At 51.1% G+C, this 17,812-nt stretch overlaps 1 protein-coding gene across 4 annotated transcripts in view; it reads left to right on the top strand.

Annotated features, from left to right (window-relative positions):
* The first annotated feature begins 919 nt into the window (after positions 1-919).
* egln1a (egl-9 family hypoxia-inducible factor 1a) overlaps positions 920-17,812 on the top strand; it is a 28,794-nt gene continuing 11,901 nt past the window's right edge. For 3 of the 4 annotated variants that reach the window (XR_008811243.1, XR_008811242.1, XM_056291382.1), the window contains exons 1-2: positions 926-2,024; positions 16,303-16,422. Coding sequence is in view for 2 of the 4 variants with exons in the window: in XM_056291382.1 (XP_056147357.1) it covers positions 1,266-2,024; positions 16,303-16,422 (879 nt within the window). In the remaining 2 variants the exon portion in view is untranslated. Of the gene's footprint in view, positions 2,025-16,302; positions 16,423-17,812 lie in introns of all 4 variants that reach the window. The other variant, XM_056291384.1, reaches the window with a different exon arrangement.

Below are 17,812 nucleotides of genomic sequence, written 5' to 3'. Positions count from 1 at the left end.
TTGCGTCGTGGGTGGTAGTTATCGCCTTACAGCCGCATTAGAAATCACTCTGGGGACTGAAATGAATCTGCCGGGAAGAGAGGATAGCTGATCTGTCATGGTAAACCGCATTCCGGCTGGCACAGGACGCATGGCACGTACACACTTGGCAGAGCCCCCCTTGAGGAAGAGTTCCCGAAAAGACGCAACGGGTCTTAGCCTAAAATATTAGGGAATGGACGCTTTATATAACAGCTAGTGACCCAAATATGGCATTCTTGAGACTACTCGAGGCGCACTCGTATGCTTCCCGATGCAGAGCGTCCTTCCCGAGGAGCGACATAACTTGTGACAATTGCAAAACTGCAGTGAATTGAATGCGCGTAACACTGTGTGCGCGCCCACACACACCCACACACACGTATCATTCTCTCTTAAGATCAAGATACATATTTGGGTTACTATTAAGGCGGTGATCGCCGTGTGCCACGGAGGGCCACGAGTGCGCAGGTTTTCCACACCGTCCGATCCCGCCGATTAGTCCTCCCCTGCCTGGTCTCAGGCGTACACGTGGCCCTCCATGGCGCATGAGCCTCGCTAGATTTTTGGGGGGGATATCATAACGCAGAATGAAACATCGGTTTCAACAACGAAAACTGGTTGAAACCGTATCCGCCGCGAAATAACGGACAAAAAAACCCCCCCCTCCGGTCGCGAACATCAACCGGCCGTTTAAAAGAGAAAAAAGAGGAAATAAAAACACGAAAAAATGAGTTTGTTAAAATATTCTTTTTTTTTGGTTTTGTGAATGGAATTTCACATATGCGTGACCGGAATGAGAAGGGAAACGTAAGGCTTTCTGCCCGCGTCAGGGCTGACGTCAGCGGGGAGGCGGCGTCTGCGCAGCGACCTCTCGGGAGTGGGAGGGCGCACAGGCGCACAGGCGAGCGCACATAGAACGGCGCCATGCAGCACGCTCGGACCAGCGGGTAGACCCGACCATGTCCTGAAGGATCCTGCGAGTTCGCCCGACTGTGCGCTCGGACGCGCGCGCATCGTCACGTTGCGGTGGCGGACGAGGCGACGCCGGCGGAGGGGCTGCGATGAGCGTGTTGGGCCGCCCGTATTTTTCCGTGTCGTTCGGCGTAGCGTGGCGGACGGCGGACGCGTTCCAAACTTATCTGTAGCGGGGGGGGGGGGGGCGCGTGTGAAGGATTGGAATTAAAGGCGCAGTGCACGCAAAAGAAGAAAAAAAAAAACGAAAAAAAAATCTCTCCAACGCCGACATGGAGAGGCAACGCGCACTTGACCTGGACCGGGACCGACAGTATTGTGAACTTTGCGGGAAAATGGAAAACCTGCTCAAGTGCGGCAGATGCCGCAGTTCCTTCTACTGCAGCAAGGAGCACCAGAAGCAGCACTGGAAGAAGCACAAGCTCATCTGCAAAGAGGCGGACAAGGCGCAGCTCTCCAAACACAGGACGGGTCACACGCAGCCGTGCGGCGACGCCGGCGGACGGGAGCGCGCCCAGGAGAAGAACCGCGCCGAGCGAGCCGACAGCGCGGCTCGGAGCGGCGGCGACGACGACGACGACGACGACGACGACGACGCCGCCGTGGTGAAGGGCTTCATCACCTACCCCGAGGAGCCGGCGCTCGACGACAAACAGGAAGGGGACGTGTCGAACAACGCCAAACCCAACGGACAGACGAGGATCTCCCCGCAGAAGCTCGCCACGGAGTACATAGTGCCGAGCATGAACAAGCATGGCATCTGCGTGGTGGACAACTTCCTCGGCACGGAGACGGGCATGTGCGTGCTGGAGGACGTCGCGGCCCTGCACAAGACGGGCAAGTTCACGGACGGCCAGCTGGTCAGTCAGAAAAGCGACTCCACTAAAGACATCCGAGGGGACCAAATCGCGTGGATAGAGGGGCGGGAGCCCGGCTGTGAGAAGATCCTCTTTCTCATGAGCCGCATGGACGACCTGGTCAGACACTGTAACGGTAAACTGGGAAACTACACAATAAATGGAAGGACAAAAGTAAGTACGCAGGATGTGTGGGGGGGGGGGGCGGTATATTCTTGTTACCCGAGAACAGAACTCTCCCAGTTGTTGGAAGCTTTGTTTGTATTGCGTGCAGAAAAGCAACGTCGGAAGCGTGGTGGTGGGGGGGGTTAATATGTGGAACTCGTGAATAGCGTTTTTTTTTTTGGTTCAGCCAAACTGGCACGTGGAGCACCGGCCCACATCTGCTGCATCTGCTGCAAATGTCCCTCCCGTCTTCAGTCTGTGTAAATGTAAGTGGGTAGAAAGTCCCCAGGTCGTATCCTGTCATGGGAAGGTTACAAGCGTGGCCTGCGCTGAGTCAGGGTGCGAGGTCAATGGCTCCTCGCGAGGCGTCTCTTGTCCACGAGACACTGACACAGCTGCCGCGCGCGTAAGGGAACAAGTGAAGTGCATGTTGCATCAGTTGCATCCCAGCTGGCAAATGCATCATTTGCTAATGAGGCTTGGACTCCTCCTGACTTAACTTCAGCCTCTGTGGGCTGTTGTCAAGTCTGGTTTCCTCACGCTGTCTGACCTTGTGTGACCTATTCTTGAGTCGTGGTGTGACAGTAGAGCCTCCGGCACGACATGCCTTAACGATGGAGCGTCCGCAGACATTTTCATTTAGGTGGGTCTGGGTTGTTGGGAGCAGCAGGGTAGCCCGGCGAGTGAGGGAGCCCGTCCCTCCACCAGAAAAGCTCGGAGGCACTAGGTCGCCGAGCATCTGCCCGGCTCAAGTGTTGCCGAGCAAGATGCTCGACAGTCAGCACCACCTCCAAGGGGGGGGGGGTGTTGTTGTGGTTGTTTACTCCTGACCTCTCCGGGAAAGGGGGCGTTCCAAAGCAGAGCATCTCTTCAGGGGGGGGGTCATAAGGAGTATCCCTCGCGTGTTAAGGGATGGCCTTGACTGGCAAACACAAAGCAACAAAAGGAGCCTCCAGCGAGGCTGAGGGTTGTGTGGGACTTGGGTGTGTGTGCTCCCAAGGTTTGCGTTTGAGCAGGGTCACCGTGACCTTCTAGTCTGAGACTAACCCAGCCTCCCCCCACACCACCTCTCGTGGGAGGATAGGGCTCTAAAGTAGACCCAAGGTTTTAAACACAGACCGGTCACGATGGCTTTAGCAGTGTTCTCCTAATGCCCCCCCCCCTACTCCCTCGAGCTGTCCGAGTGGATCAGGATCTATATGGTACCCGTGTTGTACAATTCTAATGTGTCGGCACATGTGATGTCCGTGATCTGATAAGTAGACTGGTGCTGAGGATGATCACGGCGCTGACCTTCAGGTGTGGGGGGGTGTGGGGGTGTGGAGGATGTTTGACTTGCTCAGGTCCGGCCCTAAAAGGATTAGGATTAGCGCGTCAAAAAATGTTAGACTGAGCTAAACCAGCTTCGGGAGAGGGTGTGCTACTTATATCAGCATTGGCACATAATCGTATTACATTATAATGTCACCCACCAATATAACCACTCGATGCGGATATCTAATCTGGCTAATGGACGAGCTCTGTAGGAAGTGCTGCCGTGGAGTAAAACCAGCAGCAGTCGGTGCATTCGGCAGTACACTGCAAAAAAAAAACATGACGGCCTGTCTGTGCCGGCCATGTGGTCTACTTTTGGTTTTAGGTTGCGCCTCATGTCAGTACTCCCTATCACCTTCCTAGAAACCGCCTTGTTTTGGACAAGAGATTTTTATCACAAAGCACATATTCCAGCAGTTTAAAGCTAGTTATCAGGTTGGACTTTGCAGCCATGTAACGGGGAGGAGAGGAGGAGGGGGGGGGGGACTAATTAAAACATTGAGTAGAGCCTGACTTCCCTTACCCACTGCCCTAGTAGCCTTGGCAAACCCATGCCTGGACCGGGACCAGGGAAAAGCCAGCATGACTTGCACAAATGGAAGGCCGCCAGTATCAATGGCTCAAAGGAACACAACACAATGCGAGAACAATTTACCAAGGGAAAGATAGAGGAAAAAGACTTTGCCCAAATAGTTATTTAATGTCATTGTTAACACTTCCCCTTTCCCTTGATAACATTGTGGGAAGGAGCAAGGCAGCGGGACATGTTTGTTTCTCTCCATCTCCAGCAAACTGAAACGCTTGCTGATAGGATCACGGCTTCGTAGGGAATCTCGGAGCGACGTCGGAATTTTTAACAGCGATTTTCACTGTCCTGTCATCGGTTTTCCATTTCCCAGGGAATGGTTCAACGGACCGCATTTTGTCATAGGCGCTTTTCTCGTCTGCCGACCGCTCGAAGGGCTCTTTTTTTTTGCAACGCTTGCCTCACGTTCAAGCCCTTCACACGTACACATTCATACTCGGGTGAAGTCACTGAAACTCGCCCACAGGAGGTGGAGCAGTATACAGCTCCGTCTTAACGAGATACCCGTGGCCTCCCCTGCTGGCACACGATAGACTGAAGGTCAACCTGCCCAACAACACCGGTAAAAAATGATCCGAGTCAGCTTCGGGCTGCACCCTGGCCCTGACAGTGTGTTCATCAAAAGGGAAAAGGGGCAATAGCTTGTTTCTTGGTTAGGTGTTGTCGCTCGTGTCCCGATTGGTCAGTTTAAATACGTCCTTGACAAACTATTCTGATTCTCACGCCGAAGTTTGCCTTCAGGTGTACATAAATGACGTCGCCGTTCGCGCCTAACTCGGTTTAAATACGGTCACCGACACTCGCCGGCTCTGCTGCAGAGCTCGGCTTGCTCCTGAGCTTAACTGAGTAATGCTAACAATGGAAGTAGGTTAACCCCCACCCCCCACCCACCCACACACACACACATACACCCCCAACCCATTTTTTTGCGAGTGTTTAGTGATTTCATCACGGTATCGCTTTTGTGTCAGGTGTGACTGACCATGGAAATGTCTGCTCCCTTAAGGAGGTTGACCCTTGACCTAGAGCTTTAACTTGTAACGTAAGCGGGCCAGAGGAAGTCATGTGGTGGCGATGGTCCCCAGAGTGTTAGAGCAAGTTATGGCAAGTTATGTCATATGTCGGCTGCGTGACTCAGTCGTTCAGGCCTCCTACTCCTACAGGAGTACGTTTGTACATTCGCCGTCTTATCACCTCGCATTTCTGCCTCTTTATTGTACACATTCAGATGTCCATCGGGCGTAACCACAACAACAGCTTGTCACTGGTGAAAGGAGGGGCTCGGTGGCAAAAACTGCTTTAGGTCTGTCAAATTGGAGCGCACGATCAGTTCTCTGTTTACTGTGCTCTGACTGTCCGAGAAGTCCCTGGCCGTGTTCCAGGTGGAGCCTTGAGAAAGCGGTCTCCTGTTTTGACTGCTCGCAGCTGTAGAAGAATTAAATGGAGGATGTAAACTAGTAGGTGATGCAAGGCAGAGATTACCTGTCCCTCGTTCATTAGTCGTTACACTGTGCGAGGGCGACCAAAAGTAATGACTCCTCTCTTTGCATGTCAAATTTTAGGGGCAGATATTACCGGGGGTTTTTTTTTTTGCAAACAGAAGCTGACATGAAAATTAGAGTTGAATCAAAAGGACAATATTACCATTGGCTTATTTTGGTCTTGCTATGGGTAGCTTTTCCCAAAGAAGCGGGTCTAGAAACACCAGCTCACGTCAATTTCTACTCATTTTATCTTTTATTTTATTTTATTTTATTTTTTTTACAATTTCACCTGTATATGATATCTGGTGACATGTAATGTAATGCAACTGTGGTCAGTGTACCTCAAAGGTCTGCATAGCTGCTTTGCAGATGTTGCCTTCAGTCAAGGGAGGCAGTCACGTCTCTGCTATGCATTTACCAACAACAAACTCTTTTGCATTTTTATAACGTTTGAGCCAAAAAAAATCTCTGGAGGCGTGAGTCCCTTAGTTTATCATAATCAATTTACCAAATGTGAGAGTCAGTGTGACTTTTCGTGGTGGGAGAGGGCCAGTGGTCCGGGTATCGAAGGCCGATTTCGCCATCCTTTTTGGTCGTCCAACTCTTCACCCTCTTATGTCCTCCCTTATGACTTGCCTTGAAGTTTTGGGAGGATGAGTTGCTGCTATGCTTAATCTAACATTGGCAACAAGAACGTATCAATGACTGATCCTATTACAGAGTGACCTCCTGTCTCGCTTGGCTTCCACACAAGCAGGGATGGGGCAATACCATTATCCTCTGGTCTCTTAGGCAAGTTACAGAGCTAAAGACACGGCTCATGTCAGATCTTGTTTTTTATTAGCAAACAGTGCACAGCTATGAAGTCCACCTGACAATATAGATGGTTCTTAAAGACTCTAGAAATTTGGCTTGAAATAGTAAAAATGCATATACATCAAAGTTGAGTACCTCATTCAGCGTCCGCAAAAATCCGAATGAAAATAAACGTTCATAACTATAAGAAAACCTAGTTCACAAAACAGCTCATTTTGCTGTTTAGACCACTTCTCAGGACTGTAGGCGTGGCAGATAACGTTTGGATTTACAGCTCCCTCGTTTTGACTGACATCTCCCTCCGCACGGGGCCCGAGGTGCGTCGTTTTTTTTTCCACCCAAAAAACGGCGCGGTGTGCATGTAAACCCCTTTTCTAGTCTGGACCTCAATCCTGACCGGGTTTTCATGGGTCCCCTCTGCTCTGGCGGCACTACTAACGGCATTCGTCATTGTGCGCTCTGAGGGCTGAAGGCGCTCACTCGTGGTCAGCGTAGAAACCGCTCTGGGTGTGCCATTGTTTTCCTATTGGGTGGTGGCGCCCAACCTGGCGGAAGCGCCACCCTTGGCGTGGTGTACCGCACGAAATTGTCACAGAGCGTAGAGCTCAAAATTAAAATTATTTCAGCTTTGACCTCTTGCCGCTGACCTTTCAGAACAATGAGATTACAGCTGTATGCGACGTAGCCAGAGGCAACACATGCCAGCAGGGGGAGGTAGAGAGTGATGGAAGAAAAAGTTCCCTGAACATACCACGATCTGGACGGGAAAAGTAATGTATGGCGAAATGTCAGCTGTCAGATGGGGGGCTACCATGTTTGTGAATAGGCATATAGTTTACGAACTTAGCTAAGTGCAATGCTAAAGTTAGCTTAGATTTGTTGACCTATAGCTGCGCTGCGCTTCGCCTCTGCACCAAGTGTCAGCACTATGCTCTGCGCCCTACCTCGCAGTGAAAGAAGAGTACATTTTTTTATCATCTGAAGGCGCCCTGACGGAGCGGCGGCGCCAGGAGCCGGCAGGGGCTTTCCCCTTCCAGGGTTTTCCGGGCTTGGTCCCAAACAAAACTCTCGAAACCATAAACTTAAGTGCGGTGTGGGTCGCCTCGCCCCGACGTCCCCATCTCCGGGTACCCGACTTGCCCCTCTCCTCCGGGGAGGCGGTGAATGTTTTAATGCCTCCCCGCTAGTTGCCAAAGGCTACGTAGAGATGAGTTGGCTCAGACCCGGGGGGCAGACTGAGCGGGAACAGAGAGGTTTTGTTGCACACGTTTGGGTGGGACAACTGATGGGGATTTCGGAATTAATTGCGGAATATTCGTAATAAATATCCAAGCGTAACCATGCCCAATTCAGCCCAATATCAGGAAAGTTTACAAATACTTCAGCGACAATAGTTCTGATACTTTTTAGATGCTTACTGTTGTATACCTAAGACCCTGAATTACATAGTTAGAAGGCTATTGTGGATTTGGGCTTCCAATTGGCCCTTTCTTTAGATGGAATAAGCCCACCTATCCCATTTTAAGTTGACCTAATCCAAGAGTGACGGCATTAGGCCTCTATCTGTTTGGAGCTCATTTCAAAGGATACTTTAAGTCAGTCATACGTCAGTGAGTTCTAGCTTTTGCCTTTAGCCTTCGATCTGCAGTTGGAGACTTAAGTCGAATGTGCACAAGTGCACTAGGCTCAAGAGTTCATGCACTTTTCCCCCCAATTGTACCCGGCCAATTACCCCACTCTTCCGAGTCATCCCGGTCGCTGCTCCACCCCCTCTGCCGATCCGGGGAGGGCTGCAGACTACCACATGCCTCCTCCGGTACGTGTGGAGTCGCCGGCCGCTTCTTTTCACCTGACAGTGAGGAGTTTCGCCAGGGGGCCGTAGCGCGTGGGAGGATCACGCTATTTCCCCCTCCAGTTCCCCCTCCCCCCCAAACAGGCACTCCAACTGACCCGAGGAGGTGCTTAGCGCAGTGACCAGGACACATACCCACATCCGGCTTCCCATCCGCACGCATGGCCATTATGTCTGTAGGGACGCCCAACCGAGCCGAAGGTAACGCGGGGATTCGAACCGGCGATCCCCGTATTGGTAGGCAACAGAATAGACTGCTACGCCACCCGGATGCCCTTCATGTACTTTCGAGTAGGTGTTGTATTTGCACTGTTTCCCTAAGCCATGGTTTGTGCTTTTCCTGCAAAGTAGCAAGGGGTAAAGGTGGAACTGGCGCTATATTGCCTATTGTTTTCAGTCTACAGTTTTTAAAGAAAAGCATTAACTGGGTCATTATTTTGAACAGGGATTTCCTCTTTTGGGCCGTACCACTGGCTCACTGATAAAACGGCAAGCTTTCCCTAGTTGGGACCCAAACTGTGACGCTTCCCTCACTCCCGACAGGTCCTCCATCACAGCTGTTTGCTCTGGTGTTGGGCTAAGCGTCTTTTCCATTAAATTAGCAGACCGCTCACAGCTTTCCCCTTTTGCTCCGTCCCCACTTACAGCTAAAATGGGGACGCGGACCAAGTGTGGAGTGAGGAAACGTTCTGGTGTCAGAAATAGCCGTATGCTCGTCTCTTTCGGCTTCTTGACAGAAGTTCAAAACGCAGCTTTTCAGTTGAATTTTGCCTTATGAAATACAGCTGCCTAACGCTGCTGAACTTTGGGTGCTTTCAATACTGTTCGTGCGCTTCTTCGGTATTACTACTGAAATGGTGCAGCGTGCAAAAGTGTCCCATCACCAAATCAGTGGGGAGATCTGTGGAAGTTGACGACCGGTGGAAATGCATAGGTCTGGTAGTTCAGTTTAGCCTAACATTAATAAGCGTGCCCTTGTATAAATCACATTGGTGTTGCTTGTTGTGCTTGCTTTGTGTCGCCTTCAACGTTCAGCTCCCGGACCCTGAAACTGAACCGTGATTTATTTTAGGTTAAATGTATGGAGGCCAGACGCCAGTTTAGAAAGAAGTAGGAAAACAAACATTGCACTAGGCTTGCCTCGTGCGAATTTGGTCTCAATTCACGTACACCCCCCCACCCTACCCCACCCGTAAAAGAAATCACACATCTTAACTCTTAATTTTTTGTTGTTGTTGTCTGCGATGCCCTCAAAATGGGTAAAGTTGAGTTAAGGGACATGGTCTAATGCTGTGTTTCCCAACCCAGTCCTCAAGGAACCCCTATCCTGCAGATTTTCTTTGCAACCCTGAATAGGTACCTGTTCGTAGTTATTCAACCAATCAGCGACGAATTGTGTCAGATGTTGCACACCTTGCATGATTAAGTGCTGTGAGATGATTGGTCGAGTAAGTACAAGCGGGGCTACCTATGCAGGGTTATAATGAAAATCTGCAGGATAGGGGGTCCTTGAGGACTGGGTTGGGAAACGCTGGACTAATAATGGCCTTCGCTTCTGGTGATGACATGGCGGCACTGAACAAACCATTCTGTCATCATCAGCAGTGAAGCTGTCCCAGTGGGACAGGTCAATGTCAAGGTAAATAATGATGATGTCTCCTCGTGTACACACTGCCAAGGCTGCTTTTGCCACAGAGACAAATGCAGCTTCTGACTAATGGGAATTTTCAAACACATTTAGTATAATATGCAGTTGCACTTTAGTCATTCTCTAAATATCCATATAGATTAGTTATCAATAGGGGTATTAATATTAATAGTGGCGAGGCGAAATTTGTAAGTTTTGCAGAGGTCGCCAGTTTACCACATCCAGTTAACGTGGGCAGATATTAAGCATGTGAATAGACTTGTATATAGAGTAGAGGAGTCTGCACCACCTGTAATGTATCCCTAAGACATCTGATATGGTCAATATTTCAGTCTGCCAATACTCATCGTCGGGGTTTTATCACCCTGGAGCAATTATTTGGTTCATTTGATCGTAATCTCTCTCTCTCTCTCTCTCTCTCTCTCTCTCTCTCTCTCTCTCTCTCTCTCTCTCTCTCGCCTGCTTGTTCTTCCTTGCTCTCGCTCGCTCGCTCTCTCTCTCTCTCGCCTGCTTGTTCTTCCTTGCTCTCGCTCTCTCTCTCTCTCTCTCTCTCTCTCTCTCTCGCCTGCTTGTTCTTCCTTGCTCGCTCTCTCTCTCTCTCGCTCTCTCTCTCTCTCTCTCTCTCTCGCCTGCTTGTTCTTCCTTGCTCGCTCTCTCTCTCTCTCGCTCTCTCTCTCTCTCTCTCTCTCTCTCTCGCCTGCTTGTTCTTCCTTGCTCGCTCTCTCTCTCTCTCTCTCTCTCTCTCTCGCTCTCTCTCTCGCTCTCTCTCTCGCCTGCTTGTTCTTCCTTGCTCTCGCTCGCTCGCTCTCTCTCTCTCTCTCTCTCTCTCTCTCTCTCTTTCGCCTGCTTGTTCTTCCTTGCTCGCTCTCTCTCGCTCTCTCTCTCTCTCTCTCTCTCTCTCTCTCTCTCGCCTGCTTGTTCTTCCTTGCTCGCTCTCTCTCTCTCTCTCTCTCGCTCTCTCTCTCGCTCTCTCTCTCGCCTGCTTGTTCTTCCTTGCTCTCGCTCGCTCTCTCTCTCTCGTTTGCTCGCCTACTTGTTCTTCCTTCCTCTCTCTCTCCCCCCCCTCTCCCCCCCCCTCTCTCTCCTGTACTTGCTCCCTCGCGCTCGTTCTCTGAATGCCAGTTGGCCTTTGTAGCCGTGCATGTGGAATGTAAACAAACGGCACGGCAAACAGTCGGCCTCTTAATGAAGGCCACAACGGAACGCAGGAGAATGAGACTGTGAATGGGAGAGGGGACAAGGGGGGGGGCTCAGATAGGGTGAAAGGTCAGAGGTGAAGGTGTCAGAGGAAATCTTTTTTACAGTGATAGCGCTTTACACTGGAGGGAAGGGCTGACCCGACCGCTCGTGAAGCCTTCAATCTCTGCCACGGTAATCGACAGCAAAATCAGTATTTGATTTTTATTTGATTTTTTTCTCCCCCCCCCCCCCCCGGGGAGACGATAAGCGGCAGCTGGCAATGCGGCATGGGAAAAACAACAAACTGTGCGATGGAGCCGGCAGGCTGGCAAAAAACAGTACAGCACAATGGGCTGCCATGGTGATGTATTGTTTACAGAAAATATATGGTGCAAAATTGTTTTGTGTTTTATATAATTCAACACACACACACACCGCGTAATTGACATTGTGTTTTACTTTGTGTAGAAATAAAAAAAGCCGCTACCTAACTATTGAACTTTGGACGGCGGTGCCGTCGGCCGTTGTCGGCATCGTTTGCCCGGTGTGGTCTGATTTTCCCCTTCCGGCTCCTCCGCAGTCACGACATCCGGTGTCCACGCCAAGGCGGCGGGCTCGCTCTCGTCTCCTCTACGCCCGACGCGGTGTCCTGTGTCCGGAATAACTTCGGAATTAGGGACGATGGGGGGCGTCTGAGCGGCGTGGCAACACGGGGATCGCTCCCGGTCGCTGCACTTGCGCCTCCTCTGGTCAGTCGGGGCACCTGTTTGGGGTGGGGAGGGGGAACTGCGGGGGGGGGGATAGTGTGATCCTCCCACGCGCTACATTCCCCTGGCGAAACTCCTCACTGTCAGGTGAAAAGGAGCGGCTGGCGACTCCGCATGTATCGGAGGAGACGATGTGGGGTAGTCTGCAGCCCTCCCCGGATCGGCAGAGGGGGTGGCCAGGTACGATTGGGGAGAAAAGGGGGAGGGAGGGGGGGTTGGTGAAGATGACCTTCAAAAAGCGCCTGCAAACAGCAACTTGGTTTTTCGTGGTCTTATTTGATTATTGCACAGTCAGTTGTCCCCCCGTCCCCACCTTGTCATAGCCAATACTTCAGTACTTGCTCCAAAGCCCAAAAAAGGTATCGGGGGGGCCGGCCGTACTGGAGGGAGAACCAGGCAGGGTTCTCAGTGACTGTTTCTAGGGGCCGCTTACACGGCCGCTGGTTGTTGGCGCTCTTCGTGGTGATGCGTGAAAAGTAAAGGGTCATACGTTTCAGGAATAACGTGATTTCCCCTTTTTACAAGGTTTAGAAGCGGACCGCAGCAGAGCTGCATCGACGGGGGCGGCCAGCGTTGCTCGTGATGCTCGTGTATTTCTGCGGCATCGAAGACGATACGCCCTTATTTTTGCCGGCAGGCGTTGAATATTACCAACGCCGTCCTGTGTAGGAGCTCTGTGTTGCATAATTAAGCCTTATAGCGGTTCATGGATGGTTTGTAAGGAGGATTTGATGAAAACGGTGTCTTAGACCGTGTCTCGGCTAGCCTAAGCGGTGTAGCTTAGGAGGCCAGGAGCATGACTGAATCACATGAAGGGCAGACGGGGGTGAAGAATGATTCACAAGGGAGGCAGCATAGACATCTTAACTAGATTTAGAAAACGGCCTTGTTTTCTGCCGATGATTTGTATGTACCTTCTTCTGTTGGCTCTAATATCTAATATAACCTTCGTGCTCGAATATGTCTTTTATCAAAGGGGCTCGTCATGGTCTATTTTTCTGATGGCCTACTTTTATTGGTATTATCTATAAACGACTAACGCAGCTCAGTATTTGCATTGAAATAAGTAGGCAATAAATACATTTTTTAGATCAGCAGAATAGTAACAGATTTATAATTTTATAATTATTGAATTTTTACTTTTTGTTTTATTTATTTATTTATTTTCTTCTCCCTTTTTCTCCCAATGTAGTGGCCAATCGATCCCTGTTCTAGTTCAAACACCCACCCTCGTACTGCATGCGTTCGCCAACTGCGTCTCTCCGGCCGGCAGTCTCGAAGGAGCCGCCTCGCCACTTTCGTGACAAGGCGGCTCCAGGCCGAACCACTGCTTTTTCCGACACGCATGTAGAGACGCATTCATGTGGCGAACACAAGCCGACTCCGCCCCCCTCCCGAAGACAGCGTTGCCCATTATTGCTGCTTCATTGAGTCCGGCCATAGTCGGATCTGACGAGACCGGGGCGCGAACCCCGGTCCCCAGTGGACAACTGCATCGACACAAAGCCGATGCTTAGACCGCTACAGCACCGCGGACCCCTACGTTTTAAATTTTTATATATATATATATGTATATATTTTATCTATAATATATTTAATATGTTATATGTTTTATACATATATAATGTATGTAATATGTTTTATATATTAAGTTTTTATATATTTTATATATTATATTTATATTTAATTATGTAATATATATTATATATGTAATATATTCTATATATTATATATTCATATATGTAATATATTATATATGTAATATATTTTATATATTATGTATTTTGATATATAATATATTCATATATGTAATATATTTTATATATTTATAATTATTTTATAATTTTTGGTAATTAATTAACCATTTATGTAATTTGAGTAAAAATACCCAACATTTGGGGATTACGGCTTCACACATGGCTTAGATTAGCTCGCCCTTCTCCGGTTCTTGTTAATATAAAGCAAACACTTCAGGGGGGTTTTGCTGGTCTGACGGAACGGTTTTAAACGCCGGACGGGGGGAACGCAAGATGAGCGTTTGTCATTGTTATTTTTTTTGGTGGGGGGTGTGGGGTTTGGCGTTTCATCTAGTGAGTTAAAAATGAGAAAAATATCGATAATAGCGAATGATATTTGGCCGTGTTGGCCGTGGCCTGGTCGGGGGTGGGGGGGGGGGCATTGTTCTGTGGCAACTGAATCGTTTGCTTCAGTCGACTACCATGTAAATACACTCACTCCTCTTGTCCCCCTCGGGCCGGCTGACAGCTCCCTAATGAAGCAGCCGCTGAATTGTTTCCTGTAGTGTTTAAACCTGCCTCCCAGAGACCCGTGTCACGGGGAAGCTGCGTTGAAAAAAAAAGAAAAAGCAAAGGCGTTGTTGTTACCTGTGGATCTTTGCCAAGGCTCTCATATCTTTTCTCACCCGCCTCCCCCCCCCCCCCCATTCAACAGCTCATCCAGACGTCCTTTTCTGGCATCGGCTAATGTGTCAACCTATCATCTCCAGCCCTGTACGCATGAGCCGAGCCGAGCCGGGGAGGTTGCTTAAGGATCAGCCAACCTCTCACGCACCGCACGTAGCAAAACCATTAAAATACTGCTCCCTCTGGAGAGAGGCCAGAAGTCAAAGTTAACATCAGTTCATTTCTCTCTGCTCTCTGCTCGCGCCCCACCCCTCCCCTTTTCCCAGTCTGCGCCTCTGCCTCTGCTTTTCGCCTGCTTGCGTCGGCCTATGCACACTCGCGCATTAAAAAACTGCAGCGACTTGACTCACAGGAAGCCCTTTGTCGGTTGGCGTGCCCCTCGCCCGCCTTAACCCCCGGAGCACCCCCCCCCCCCCCCGCGCACACACACACACACGCCCTGCCGCTTTTCAAAGGGTCGGGGGGTGGGTCCGACGGAGTAGGCTGTCACGGCAGCGTCGCTGAAGCGGGAGTCACACCTCCGACCGGAGATGAGAAGGGTTTTGAAGGTCACGGTACCGCGTGCGTCATTCGTTCGCGGTCGACCTGCATCGGTGGAAAGGCTCGCGTCGAAAAATACGGATTGACGCAAGTAGCCGTGTTAAACCATGTCGGAGGGGGAGGTGGAGGTGGGGGGACTTGCATGGTTTCCTTCTCCTGGTTACGCAGCAAGGGGGGGGGGGCTTACCAGGTGCCACGGAGAGAGCCGTGTTTCTGCAGGGTTTTCATTCCGGCCGGACTCCACGCCGGGGCGATTTCGCCGATCAGCGAGGCCTCCGCCAGAGAGGGAGAAGGCGTCGGCGGAATCGCCCCGGCGTGCAGTCGGGCTGGAGTGAAAGCCCGCGCGCGCGTGGCACATGGGTCAGCCGCCCTCGCCGCGCACCTTCTCAGCCGATGAATCCGTTTCTGAGTCGTTGTGCGCGACTCGCAGAAACGGTCGTAAAGCGTTTGCAAACGTCACGGCGGCCTTTTGCCCCCGAGAGCGTCGAGGTTGGAGGTGTAAATGAACGGTCCGGAGGTCGGGTTCGCTTGTCACACAGGCTGAGCTTGCTCAGCTCCACGCGGCGGGGGGGGGGGGTGTATTCTAGAACTGTGGTTCCTCCGCAGACCAGGTAGCGCTCCCAACGTGAACCTGCCGGAGACGCATCGGGCCCGTCGTGATATTACGTCGCTTTAGGTTGATGGAAGCGCGTGGAAGAATGTGGAGTAACTCGTCCGCTGTTTTTCCATATCATCGTTTAGACGAGGTGGTGTATGGGGGTTGAACCTGCCTTCCGTGTTTGTGCACGTTCAGGAGCACTCTCGCAGTCAAACGCCTCTCATCTGGGCTCGTTTTGAGTTTCTAAATGGGACGGGGGGGGGGGCGGGGGGGGGGCAGTTTTATTCTCTACCAGGCGAGTAGTGCGTTCCCGTTGCCGGGATGAATCCTGACGTGCTTTGGGAGCTGAGCAGCATTTAACCGGCATAAGAATTAAAGAAAAAAAAGTGGTTTGTGGCCTCCGGTTGCCCGGAATCTCCAAGTCTGTTTCGCAAAATTGTGTTAAAAAAAAAAAAAGACAAAAACAAAATGTCTGTCGCGTTACGACACGGCTTGAGTGTGTTTTGTCCCCCCCCCCCCCCCCCGCTCGCCTCGCTCTTAGCGGACTCGCTTTGCTCTTGGCGTGCGTCCGCTTGCTGTTTACACCAAAAAGGTTTACAAGAACTCACATAGGGGTTCACTGCCAACGCCCGAGCGGATCATGCGAGTCTTATTAGACCAGGAAGCGGCGAGGGGAAGTCGACGTGCGCCGCGATATCTCCGGTTTGTTTCCCGTCGTGGGTCAGAGACGTGGCGGCTGGTCTGTCGGCGAGCCTGCAGGCCACGGCTTGCAGCGCCCTCCGGGCAGGTGGGGCCAAAGGACAATGCACCCGGGTTATGCCAAGGCAGTCCGCTGAGCGTGTGTGGTGTGTCAACAAAAGCAAACCGAGCCCACTTCCTGTGCCCTCGCTTTCACCCCCCCCCCCCCCCCGCCGCCGCCTCGGCCCTCTCTCAAGCTGCCGGCAGCCGCGCTCGGCTTCGAATGGTATCCTGTTTTCTATCATGCGGTAGTTTTGTCATGTGCAATGCTTTTGGTAAATGACACCTCATCCTGTTTAATCGTGGTTCATCTTCTTCTTCTTCTTCTTCTTCTGCCTTCAGGCAATGGTGGCGTGTTACCCGGGCAATGGGACTGGATATGTACGACACGTGGACAACCCCAATGGCGACGGACGATGCGTCACGTGCATATATTATCTTAATAGAGATTGGGATGCTAAGGTATGTGACCGATGATGAGGGGAGACGGGTGGTCTCGTTTGGGGTTTCATGACTCGGGTGTTTGTCAGAGATGCTGTCAATTAAGTGTTCATTGAAGCGGAAGTGTCTCGCAAAAGTGCTGCAGCTGTGGTTTTTCTCCTCGCCGTGCAGCAAATTCTGCAGTTCTGCATAGCCTGTAAGATGGCCTGGTCCCCCGTCCTCACGTTTGAGCCGTATTCACCACCACCAACCCAGTCCCTCCGCGTCCCAGTCCCTCCTGACATTGCCCTACTCCACCCTAATGGAAGTAGCGTGGAGGTGTCACTGTGCGCTGCCAGACTATCCGCCGTTCTGTAATCCCATCGAAACGCGGGGATTCTGCTAATCCAGCCACATCTGAGCATATTGTGGGATCTCTCTCACACACACACACACACACACAACCAGTCCCCCTGTTGAAAAGACGGTGGGTGGTGTCAGATAGAGGGGGACACCATCCCTAGAAAACGTGTAACCGAAGCAGACCTGCATGGATTTAATAACTGTTGCAAATGGTGTTTGTTCACATTCGTTTTGACCGACATGAAGTTCCAGGTTATTGGGCATTTTTTACAACAAAAAAAAAAACACAACTTTTGGAGAAGTACAAAGGAAAAACAAGAAAAGTGTCGTCGTTTGTAAATAGCCTTAACTCTCTGCTAGTCGTGCCTTCGTGCACTACATCTTCACGTTTTGGTTTTCAAAGCATTTTAGAAAACGAGTGCTTAGAAACCTCCGCCGGTGTAATTTCACTCTGGTCTAACGGAGATCTTCGCAGCCCGCCCGTCCATTTCCCGAACCGCTTCTCCTGCTCTCAGGGCCGCGGGGGTGCTGGAGCCTACCCCAGCAGTCATTGGACGGCAGGCGGGGAGACACCCCGGGCGCCACGGTGCCGCCAGATCTTCACATGTATAGGCCAATTACCCCACCCTTCCAAGCCGTCCACCGCTGCTCCACCCCCTCTGCCGATCCGAGGGGGGGCTGCAGACTACCACATGCCTCCTCCGATACATGTGGAGTCGCCAGCCGCTTCTTTTCACCTGACGGTGAGGAGTTTCGCCAGGGGGGACGTAGTGCGTGGGAGGATCACGCTATCCCCCCCCCCCCAGTCCCCCCCCCCCGAACAGGCACCCCAACCGAGACCTGGCGTAGTGTTGCTGTGATCCCATTTCTCGAGTTAAGCGTAAATATTTAGGCGCTTTGAAACGGAGGTGCTCTTAAAACTTAGTTGGAAAGGCACGCGAGTAAATCTCCGTGGGCCTGTTTTAAAGACCAAGTGTCAAAAATGATAGACGGGACGGCTCAGTAACGGCACATCCATCCCCTCTCCGAACTTGTTTTGAGTATTGTGTCTCATTTCCAAGTTTCCGTA

The sequence above is a fragment of the Lampris incognitus genome, chromosome 13 (genome assembly GCF_029633865.1).
Source record: "Lampris incognitus isolate fLamInc1 chromosome 13, fLamInc1.hap2, whole genome shotgun sequence".
Taxonomy (NCBI): domain Eukaryota; kingdom Metazoa; phylum Chordata; class Actinopteri; order Lampriformes; family Lampridae; genus Lampris; species Lampris incognitus.
The sequence above is the reverse complement of the archived record's forward strand: the minus strand, read 5'-3'. Positions and strand labels throughout refer to the sequence as shown.